General features: G+C 38.3%; 1 protein-coding gene across 1 annotated transcript in view; it reads left to right on the top strand.

The window, feature by feature from the left end:
* slit3 (slit homolog 3 (Drosophila)) overlaps positions 1 to 12,184 on the top strand; it is a gene marked incomplete in the record, with an annotated part of 239,854 nt that overhangs the window by 158,622 nt on the left and 69,048 nt on the right. Inside the window, 1 exon segment of the mRNA XM_035669718.1 lies at positions 9,683 to 9,754. Coding sequence (XP_035525611.1) covers positions 9,683 to 9,754 — 72 coding nt within the window.

Raw genomic sequence — 12,184 nt, forward strand, 5'->3', positions numbered from 1 at the left:
ACACACACGCACACACACACACAAGCAAAGACCCTCAAGCTTTCATTCACACAGAGTTTCATCCTTGAAAACCCTTTGTCTTTTCCTTGTCTGCTGAACGTACCCGCTTACACACACACAAATGAACAAAGGTACGCGTTCACAACAATGCATGTGCACACACTCACCTACATAATCCAACAGACACACACACATGCACACACCCCTGCGTATACAGAAGCACATCATCAATGTGTGACTCTCAGATGACTGATTACTTTAAGGGTCGGTGGGTCTCACTGTCTGACTCAGCGAGACAGAATGCAGCTTTCCAGCCTCCAGCAGGCACACACACACACACACACACATACACACAAACAAATATACAGGCTACATATATATCTACCTATAGACTAGTATCTCCCCTCCCCCATCTGTCTTGAGCTGAAGGACTGGATAGAAAGAGTGAAGAGGTTAAATGTTCAGGTGGTCTATTTGATTGAAAGAGTGACACATTGTGGGGCCTCTCCTAGCTGCTCTCTTTCTCCATACTGAAAGAGTGAATAGTTGGTGTGAAGGGGTTAAACAAATGAGTGATTGAAGAAGTGAAGTGTCCGTGCGTTTCCCCTTTGCCTCCTCTCCTGAAGCTGTAATGAGGCCTCAGGGAAGATGCTGAGGGCTCTTCACACAACTCAAAGAGTGTTTTAGGCCTTTCGGCTGTTGGCCCCCTTTTAGTGTCTGTGCTGTGGGAAAGCTCCCAGAGATATAAATTCGTTAGAGCTCATGTCAAAGCGGAAACACCTGCAGCAGAACACACTCCACATTACTCTGGATAAACAACATTTTCAAATGATTTTTTGGTGTTGGGATGAACAATACAGAATAAAATAATAATATGGCCAAATGTCTGCTGTATGTCTGGGATTAACATACACAACAGAGATTTAACCTATAGTCAGTTTCTTTGCTTTTGGCACTGTAGGTATAGAAAAATCAACCTATGTGTGAGAAGCATTTTATGTAAGCAGCCAGCACTACAATTGAATGCTAATGTCAAGCCTAAGCTGCAGTTCTTTTTTTCCACTAGATTCTTGTTGTTACAGAAACTGCCACAAACTTAGAATAAGAAAGTTAGTACAGTTTTACACAAAAGTTTGGTTCTTCAGTTAGGAAATACTACAGATACAGATTGATATCACTGCCAGCAGCGGGTTAGCTTAGCTTAGCACAAATACTGGAAACAGCTAGCTGTTGTATCTTCATTGTGATGACAAGACTTTTACTGTGCCAGGCAAAGAAATAGCTGTTTCCAGTCTTCATGCTAAGCTAAGCTAACCAGCTGCTGGGTGTAGCTTTATATTTACAATACAGACATGGGAGTGGTGTCCATCTTCTCACATAACTCTTGGCAAGAAAGAAAATCAGCCCAACTTTTACATTGCTCTTTGGCTTTTGGTCACTCATTTAACTAACAAATAATATCTGGTAAATGATTACGATTACCACAGCTTTGTAAGAATTATCATTAGATGTTTGCCAAGATTTTTCTTTTAAGTGAGTGAAAAAATGCTTATGTTGTTGTAGTTTTATGATTCATTTTATTTTATGATACAGCTGCATATGAGTGGTCATGTAAAATACATTAAGAATAGATTGTTTTTTAGATGTCTTCCCCGTCATTGGATGAATTTACACCCACACTCCTGCAAAATCAATGTTTGCACTGGCTTCACAGTTTATCTTAATACATGCTTCGAATGACAATCAACATTCCTCTCTGATACAATTCATACCTGCTTTAACCTAACCACCCCATTTGCTGTTCACCCCATTTTATTTTCTGCCAAAGAACATTTTGCATTTAATCTTTCCAATCAATATTTTTTCAGTCACGGCACTGGAATATCAATTTCAGCCCTGAAAAGATTCAATTTAGAAAACAGGAATGTTAGCTTGATTTAACTTGATAACATTAATTACAGCATAACCTTTCCTTTGCATTTTATTTTAGGTATTGATATTGAATGCCGATCCACTCTGTTTTACACATTATGTTTTGAATCCAGGAGGTTAGCTGGAGGTCCTGGATTTTCCTTGTGAACATTAATTATGATCCACATTGACATTTTGAACACATGCAGCTCATGCAAAGTCCAACCACTAAATTCATATTCAATTAAATGCTGTATTTCTATCCCTTTCCCCTATCAAATGTATTTAGAGATTTCCCACATCAACCTTTAACAACCAGAGGAGCATGAACTTATCATGCTGCTGTTACAATAAATACAAGTTGAGTTCACTGTTGTATGAAGGTAGAGGATGATAGGAAGAGTTTCACAAGCCAGAATAAGTTAGTTGTGTTACTTATTTAAAGCATAAAACGTACTGTGGATGCATTTATTACACTACTGAGGCAGGTTTTGTATCGCTGCCTTTGCTATGATGAAGGAAAAATACGTGATGCCCTTAGCATCATTATTCCAAGTGACTGACTTTCTGTACTGATAGGGCTCCATTTTAACTGTGGTGGAATCCATAGAAATCACAGAGGTAGGAATATTTCTTTGCATTTTATTGAGTTTTAACGTGCAATTCTATCCCTCAAAGGCAGTGGATACAGAAATAACATGTCTACAGTTCAAAGTTTACTGTTTCTACAGGCTACAAAAGAGTACAACTAAAAATGTAACTATGTGAGTGATCTTTCTAGGCACATTGCAGGATTGTATATAATCTCATGAATAAAAACATACTGAAGAGGTTAAAAAGATCTCACTAATGAGAGGTCACGTGCAAACGATGTATTTGTACCCTTAACTCCTATTACAACTGTCTAAAAACCATTTTTTATAAAGTAGGGTTGAATAAAAGCCTGAATTGCTGAGACATATTGTCACAATAACACTAATGATCTTCATCGAGAAAGACTGATAAAAACAATGCATGTTTCTAGAATCTTTTTTTTTGTCCCATCAAAGATTATAATGGTTGCAATTATTAGAGGCAGTTTGATCAATTGTAGCAACAATGTAGTTGTAAAAGGGTCATAAAATTGCTTTGTTGTGCTTTCAGTTTATGGTTTCATTCCCACAATGGGGTATTGATTTAGGAGTAGGTCCAAGTGCACCAGAAGGTTTTTGTCTAATATTCCAAGATGATTGCAGAAAATTGAAATAAATTATGGTGTTTGTACACTAGTAGCAATGACATTTAGCCTCTGGTTCCTCATGTATTAGAAAAGATGGGGAAATTATATTCACATAGTTTTTTCCAAAAATGAATGCTCAGCATTTTGTAAATTAAGTTGTCAGAATATAAATTCTATTCAAAATTCACACACAAGGAGAATAATTTATACACTGAGAATTTATTTATCCAGATAAGTATTACTAGTAACTGTGGAAGCCTGTCAAATGCACTGTTGCACAAACCTTTTGCAGAGTATAATCAGACATTTAGTGTCCAATAAAAGGCAATAAAATGACCATTCAATACTGTTACATAAAGGTGCATTAATGATACGTTTAACATTGTGTTTGGTAATTCAGTTGTCAGAGCTCTGTCCCTTTTCACAGACCATAACTAATGTTAGTGATTACGAGAGAGAATAATCGTATTGAACGTGAAGTCAATATTGGTTGTAATCACAGTCATAAAGTTACATTGTTGTGTTGTGTTTTAGTGCCTGTAGTAATTCAGACATTCTGTCAGTGTATTGATCTGTGTCTGTTAAGGCTGATTGAGCATAATATAGACTAATAGAAAATTCACTTTATTATACGCACATACATTCAGGCACACACAATGGCAGCTCAGACTTTATGGAGCCAGACACAAATAGATACAATATACAACTAAACAGAGCTCAAGAGCAACCCTACAAACATGCACACACATAGAGATACATGTGTTCTTCTTGGAGATTCATATCTAAAATTTCTCATTTTTATTGTTTCCAGATCTAGAGAAGTTTTTCGTTTACATGTAGCTCAAAGGGACTCAAACAGGAAAAACAGATGTTTACGGGACATGTTAATCAAAACTGTGACCTTACAGTTAGCCTCATGCTGTTTTAATTTTATCCTACAGTATGACTGAAAACCCAGGGATAAAAATTAAGTTATGAACTTGAACTTGGAGGTCACAGATGTTTGGTGTAAATTATTAGTTTTATAAACACAAACTGTCAACTTGACCCACAGAAAAACAGTAGCTAATAGACCCATTGCTAATAGATTTTGATTTTTTGCTAGTATTTGGAACATATTAGATATGCATTATAACATATAACACACACACACACACATACACACACATACATATATATATATAAAACATGTGTAAAGTATAACTTATATAACGGGGCACATGCAGGCAATTAGACCAAATTCATTTTAAAATTAGATCAAAATCTGAAAGGAATTTCCTAACTTTCCAAACAACACAAAGATTTCAGGTGATCACAATTTGCATGTGTGACAGCCTTTCACGCATAACAGAGAAGGAAAAGTTTATTTTGTTCATCCTTTATATTAGCTCAAAAGAAGTTATTTTTAATTAAATGCAGCATGTCTACGGCAGCAACCATTTATTTGCCATGTTTTCAAAACATGAGTGCATAAAGAAAGACATCAGTTGGGTAGAATATCTGAATTTAATTTGACTGAATGATGTTAATCCTGGCAAAGATTACATGATCAGAAGTTTTGTGTGACTCGGTGCAACACAGTAATGTTGTCAAATACTAAAAAAGAATTTCATTTTTAAAGCTGTTTTGGAGTGTTTATTTATTATTTAACTTTTTTTAATACCTGCCATAATATCCAGGAAGATAAAAGTAGAGCAGGAGATCTTTGGACCTCTGCAAATAGTTAATCTTGGATGCATGTGTGTGTGTGTGTGTGTTCGATTGAGGAAAGATTGACGAGTAAGGCTTTGACCTCAGTGTGTAGGCTGCAGCAAAGACACATATGATAACATCACTCTCTTTCGTTCTCTCGTACACACACACAAGCACACACACACACACAACCGATAGCAACTCCCTGGTGGGTTGCCTCTAAAGAGTCTCCTCCATCACTGACTGCAGAGGCCCTTTTACTGCAACAGAGAGACCACTGCATCGAAAACACACACAGACACACGCAAGCATGTACTGTACATGCTGACTCAAGAACGCACACTTAATACCGGCCACCAGAAACACACACACTAATATGCACACATTCAGGGATCATGGATTTCTGCAATACCACTGCAGCGGTCACTGCAGCCTATCTCAAATTAAAAAAAAAAAAAAAAGAGCTGAATAGGCTTTTTATAATAGAAACATTGTGTGTCGCAAACAGCATTGGACCAGTCTTTGAGCTCTCTTTTACTGTGACTGCAAAAACAAAATGTGATTTTTTTTTCAAATGGGCTTTTCTCTAATAATAAATCTGCAGGACAGAAAGCTTCCAGTAAAATATGGGCTTTATACAATGGCTCCATTAAAATCCATACAATAGATGAGTTGAGTTTTTTTAATATCTTGTAGATATGAAAATATAAAAAGAGTAAAAAACTAAACAAAACACCACCCACCTTAATATGAATGACAGAACAATGGGCAAACTACTACTTCTCTAAAGGATTGTAAGCATTGAGTCTTTAATAGGCAAAACTGTAGGTGTAGTTCGCACACTGGATAAAATGTAAGAGATATTGACTGATGATCTTCTGATGTACTGTGCACACACAAGGTTAAAGACATACAAATTACAATCGCCTCAGAGATCCCAGGGACTCAAGGGTCTGAGGGTCCAATAATGTCTATCTAGACATCTATGTGTCTTTAACCAGCTTATTTAACCTATAAATATATATATTTAATATATATATATAATATATATATATATATAAATATATATATCTTTGCCTCTGTGGCTCCACACAGCTTCAGTATACAAAGCAACATTAACTATAACATCAGTTCTGAAAGCAGCCATAAAACTAACAGTCTTTACAAAAAAAAAGCTGCTTTCTCACTCAAAGCATAACGTCACTTTGGAAACAGCTGCAAAACAGGATGCTAATACACAGCACACAAAGTATTTTCCTAACCATATAACATCAGTTGTGAAACATTTGTAAATGGCACTGCTACTACACGGCCAATGTTCCGGTTTGCACTGTGTGATTTTGTGGTGGAAGTACAGTATGGTGTGTTGGGATCTGTCAAGGCTGGAGGATTATAAAGTTTAGACTGACATAAGGTGGAGTGCAAAACCAGTGGAAAGTTCCCATGTGATTATACACTGTAAAACCAAAGGCTTGAATCAAATGTAGAAACTCACAGGTATATATTGTGGCAGTTTCTCGGTGGCTTATATCAGTGCCAACAATAGCAAGAAATCAGACATTTCTGTCAGTTCTAAAATGCACCTAAAATTTGGAAATGAGATGTTTCATTCTATCTGTATGTTTTTGGGATGAACACATACTCAGAAGAATTTAGTTAAAGTGTTTAACATAATTTTAATTGCACAAAATGCAGACAAACTATGACACTTTCTTTGTTGTATTAAAGTCCACACTTGATAAGGTGATTTCACTTTTGCTAACTAGATCCGCTAAATCTTTGCAATATTAATCTGTGAACTTCCTGCAATGATCTCTTTGTCCAAATTTACACACATTCTTTTACGATCATTTCAAATCCAAAACTATCTATGATTTTAAGAGTGCAGCCGTGGCCAGAGGCGTGTAAAGTAACTGGGGGAAAAAACGGCCACAATATAAAACATAGTTGTGGACTTCTAAATGATGTTTTTAGTGTTTATCTTGGCTTAAGTCACTTCGGTTGCTACTTTATTAAAGCAGAGAGATGCAGAGGGTGGTGGGGTGGGGGGTGGGGGAGGTGAACAGAGTGAGTGGGAGAATAACTGACAGGGAAATTGCAGAGGGAAATTATTGTTATTTCACAATTAAATTATATATACTGGGTGGAATCACCCCTGACAGGGCTGACCATAGCAGCACTCCTGATGTGTGTGTGTGTGTATGGGAGAGTGAGTGTGAAACTTTATACGTCTACCAAGGCCACTGAGGCTATACTGGCAGGGAGGGGAATGTAGAAAGAGAATCGGAAGGAGAGAGAATTAAAGAGAAAGAAAAGTAGTAACATCAACAGAGTGAAGTAAAAACAGTCTATTTTAAGGCTGAGTGGGTGTTAGTAAAAACACAGCAAACCCCCGGTAATGACCCTATTTTGAACAGTTGTGACGACAGTGTGTAAAACAAACCATCCTTGATTTTTGTCGGCGAAATCTGAAGCCTCAGTGTGGTCACACTGTATGTTTAGGCACAAACATATTGCAGATGCTGTAAAAAAAATCCTCTCATCTCGAATTTGGGCCATTTTTCAGGGAGAACGCTGACCTTGTCCTTGTCGGAAAGCATTAAAAGCACATTGTCAAACGTGAAAAATGAATGGGTTTTAGTTATAAAAAATGACCGCTCAGTCTTCATCCGTCCTGAAACAATGACTCTTTTGAATACACAAGGTTTCGGGTGATATGTAACGTAAACTAGCCCTATTTTCTATCCAGTAAAATTAATGATCCCTGAAACTTGGGCAAAAACAAAGCAAAGGGTTGCACTGGCTCGTGTTGATGTTGGCTCCCACAAGCCACCAGAAGAATTATACTTTAATATAAATTTTAGAAATCCCTGGATTTTCGAATGTAAGATGGATCTCTCATTTACTCATGTTTTCAATGTTGAATTTTTCCGGTAAAAAATTTGACTTAAAGCCATTTGAACAGTCTCACGAGTTATAATGAGGGCTCATTATTTTTGCCTAATATTGTTGTATTACTGCCCAAATCAATCTGGAAAAATATCTGTTATTATAATAAAACAAAATAACAATACAACAAATTTTAAGAATACCATTTGCAGCTCAACATTTATCCTATGCATGATCAGGGCAGAACACTGCAAACAATTTCTGACAAGCAAACATTGCATCGTTTACTGTAAACTTCAGTGGTCAGTCCAAGATTGTGTGTTGACAATCATTAATTTATATCCTACAGTACATCTAAGGGTACTAACTACAAAGTATTTGATCTGTTTTTCACATAATGTCAATTGCATTATGACCACATAATATAAGTTGTATGTCTTTGTCCAGTCTTGTGTTTTGCTGTATTGAGGGACCCTGCTTGTGTTCGGATACATTTCCCCCACCCCGCCAGTGTTTTGTATATGCAACTTTACCAGCTTGTACGAGTCTGTCAATGCAATCTGATCCCCCTGTGGATTGCTTTGATGGAATAGTCGTCTTTTCTGCATTTTTTCTCCCCTCTGCTCTTGTTTCTGTCTCCATTTCTGTACATGAAACCACAGAGAATCAATAGGCGTTGTGTTTCTCCAAAACGCCAAGTGGGATTGCTTGTGTGTGTGTGTGTGTGTGTTTGGTTGTAATGACAGTCAACCTTGTTTTTCATTCCACTTTAGGTCGATACTACATATGAGAAAGACTTTAGTTTATGAGAGAGCTAATAGTCAGAGACAGCAGTGACCTGCTTATGAGTTAGAGATAGAAGGAACACAGATCAAGGGGGTTTGTGCGTGCATATGTGTGTGTGTGTGTATCAATAAATAATAAGATAAAACTCTATGTGATGACTTGGCACAATAGCCGCACCCTGGACAGAAGGTCAGGATTTGTGTTGCAGTTTTGATGATGTTTAAAATAGTACCAGCAATGTTTGTATAATTTTGTTTCAGATCAAGTTAATTTTATTCAAATAACCCAGAATAACGGATTTGTCCTAGTGGGCTTTACAATCTCTACATCACACTAAACTCTCTATGCTGACATACTGAATTCAGATAATCTTTACTTTAACAGTAAAAAAGGAAAAAAGGAAAAACATAACATTTTGTGCCAGTGTACTCTCCAGTAGTAGAGATCTAAATAGGAAATGCCTTTAATTTAAACAAAATTGCTAACCAATTTGGCATTACATCCACAGTAGTCAAACTCAAACTCAAAAGAAAGAATAAAAGTTAATATTTTACTGTCATCACATGGAGCTTTAAGTTATGGTGGGGAAAAGTATTTTGTGCTATATTTGCTGTTTTTTTCGAAAACAACAGAATTGAACAGTCATTCTGTGATTGTACAGTGATTTTCTAACATTTAAAAGAAAATCTAAATGTATGTAAAAACATCAGGAGACCAGTGGTTCCTAACCTCTTGTGTCCCCTTAAGACAACACAATATCTACTCGAGCCCCTTTGTCATAGGTTTAAAATTGATGTATTGTCATATGAGTGATTTTCCTTTCTCGTGTTTTGGTGAAGCAGAATATGTTTTTGATTCTCTTCTATCCTATTAGCCGTTTCACGACCCCTTAGTCATTTTGCAACCCATTTGGAGGTTGGGAACCACAGACAAAGGTTGTTATAAACTTATTTATTCAGCTATGACTCTGAAACAAAAGTCACCAAACTTCAAGTTTCCTTTTTCTCTTTGAGAACTCAGAGGAAAGGTGACAAGGACTTGAACCTGTTTTCTAGACAAAATTTTATTTGACTTGCGTCAGAGTTTAAACCACCAAACCAATAAGTGGCACCACTGGTCTTATTTTTCTAACAATCTGTTTTTCTACTCTCTCCCCCTTTTTTCACTCCCTGTCTCTCTCTCCAGCACCCTCAACAACAACAACATCACCCTCATTCCCCTGTCCAGCTTCAACCACATGCCCAAGCTGCGGACACTGTGAGTATAACACACATTCACACACAGAGAACTACAGAAGCTCACAGATGCACTCTGTGGTTGCACATTAACACATGCATAGAGATATGTTAGTGCCGACTTTAATGCAAACTGAACGAGTACAGACATGCCCTGCACATAACTAATATTCACTTTCAAACACACACAGCATGGCAGTATGGTCTGTGTGTGATCGTCTAATCATCCCATAATAAGAGACCATCTCTTGTATTGTTTCATGACTGTGAATAATCATGTGGTCATTACGTACACACACACAGGAAGACAAATACACAGATGGATAGTGACAAACATGTGCACGCACCACACACGATTAATGGCAACCTCATTAATACCACAAGAAAGGCTTGTTTAGGCTCCATAGTTCAATCTGCTTTGATTCATTAGGAGAAACCTTATTTACTCATGTGAGCACACACACACACACACACACACACACACACACACACAATCATGATCCATCATGAACCCAAGGCCAAATTTCCTTGCTTTGTGTGTGTTGTTTTTTTTCTGTATTTAGTTGTGTGAAGGAGAATCTTACAGTTGACCAAGGCGGATGGCACAGACGATCTCAAGGGAAACCTACCCATAATCCGTGGGACTGTCTTGAGAGGCAGACCATTGGTTGCTTCCTGCGGCCAGCACTGGGGGGGTTAATCTGCCAAAACCAGCATGCAATACAATCGGGATTTCCTCCCCACATACAATTTTTAGAGGGCACTTGTGTGGTCAAGATTCCTGCTTAACATTCAGCAAATGGTATTTTCTAAATAACAACTCATCAGGTACAATCGCAAGAAGTCCATTTATCCTTTAAGCGCCATTTTCGCTGTTCGCCTTTTGAACGACGCATCCCATCCAACAGCAATCAACGTGGCGGGGTTTTCTACATTTCCTCCACACTGCCTCCAACTCATAGTGGCAATACGTCTCGAAAGTAAAAGCCTTTTAAAATTGGATTTTCAGGCAGCACGCACGCTACACAGTCGCCAACAAGATATGAGTGCAGAGTCACCAATATTCAAGTATCTTTTTAATCAGAAGCCTCGTCCTGCTTCCTGTTTTCTGTCAACACTGAGGTGACTGTCCTTCTGATTTCCTCGTGTGTCCCCTTCCTTTTTTCTCTCCTCCTTCTTTGCTATGTGTGGCATCCCACTTCACATTTCTTCCTCCACTTACGTCCAGTATCCTTCTCCCCTTTCAGGCCTCCTCCATGCCATGAAATTCGCCATCATCACAATCTTTCTCCCTTTCCTTTTCCCCAATATTCCGCTGTCACTTTGGGTCCATTCCTTCCTTTGTGTTGTTCTTCCTTCCTTCCTTTTGTTGCTTCCTGCCTTTCACTCCTACCACATCTTTCACTGTGCTTCTTCTGCTTCCTCCTGTCCTCTTGTGTCCTTCTCCTTCTCGTGTCCCTCTCACTCCACTCTACGTCTTGCATCGTCCTCCTCGTCCCCCCTCCTCTGTTGTTGGCCATGCCTCCTGTAATAAATGTAATGTCTGTTCCTTTTTGCCGCCCTGCCGATCTCTGTATTGAATTTTGCTGCTTTTAATAAAAACGACTGCATTCAATCAACATGTGTAGAGAATGTCCCTGAATAAGATTCTGACTAGCGAGGGAAGTTTGAGAAGTGTGTCTTTGTGTGGTGTTTAGTAAACTTATTTCTAGAAGGAACAATGTCTTATGTCGCCATGCCACCATTAAGTCTGTGATTTCTTAATACGACTGCTTTTACATCGATATTTAGTTTCGTCTCTTCTATTCTTTTATTTATTTCTCTTTATTTCATCTGTCTCGATTCTTCCTCTATTTTATTCAGGCAGTAATGATAATTCACCTCATGGTGTCGTCTCATTCAGAAACTTGAAGACAATGAAAAGATTAGAATTCGCCTGCTTCTATCTGTGTGTGTGGGGTGTGTGTGTGTTGTGTGATCTCAGTAAAAGATGTGCCTGGTAACCCTCTGGGAGCAATAAACTAAGAATAAAACACACACAACACATTCAGCAGAACCACCATGCACCATGGCCCTTCAGGTCACGCGCGCAGCCAAGTCAAGCCGCACAAACGCTATCACTGACTTACAGCTAGCACATCAAATACATCCACACCACCACACACAGCACGTACACACAAACACCGGGCTTTCATCAAATACCCGCTGCGCTCTTCCCATTCTCCCTGTGTGTTTATCGCCTACTTGTCAGTAATTAAGGCTGAGCCGGGTGGGCCGGACGTGGCTATCTCCAGGCGGGGGGTGTTGACTATAAACTGGATTTATAAATGGGAGAGCGGTATTAAACGCCACTGGCCCCCGCTGGGCTAGGCATCAATGAGCCATCTTCTGTTCATAACAGGATATTGTCCCTCTGCTTATTACAAGGGGGCTGTCTTCTAAAGGCCTAGAT

This window comes from Morone saxatilis, unplaced genomic scaffold, assembly GCF_004916995.1.
Source record: "Morone saxatilis isolate NCDOM2014 unplaced genomic scaffold, NCSU_SB_2.0 Contig22, whole genome shotgun sequence".
In the NCBI taxonomy this organism is placed as follows: domain Eukaryota; kingdom Metazoa; phylum Chordata; class Actinopteri; family Moronidae; genus Morone; species Morone saxatilis.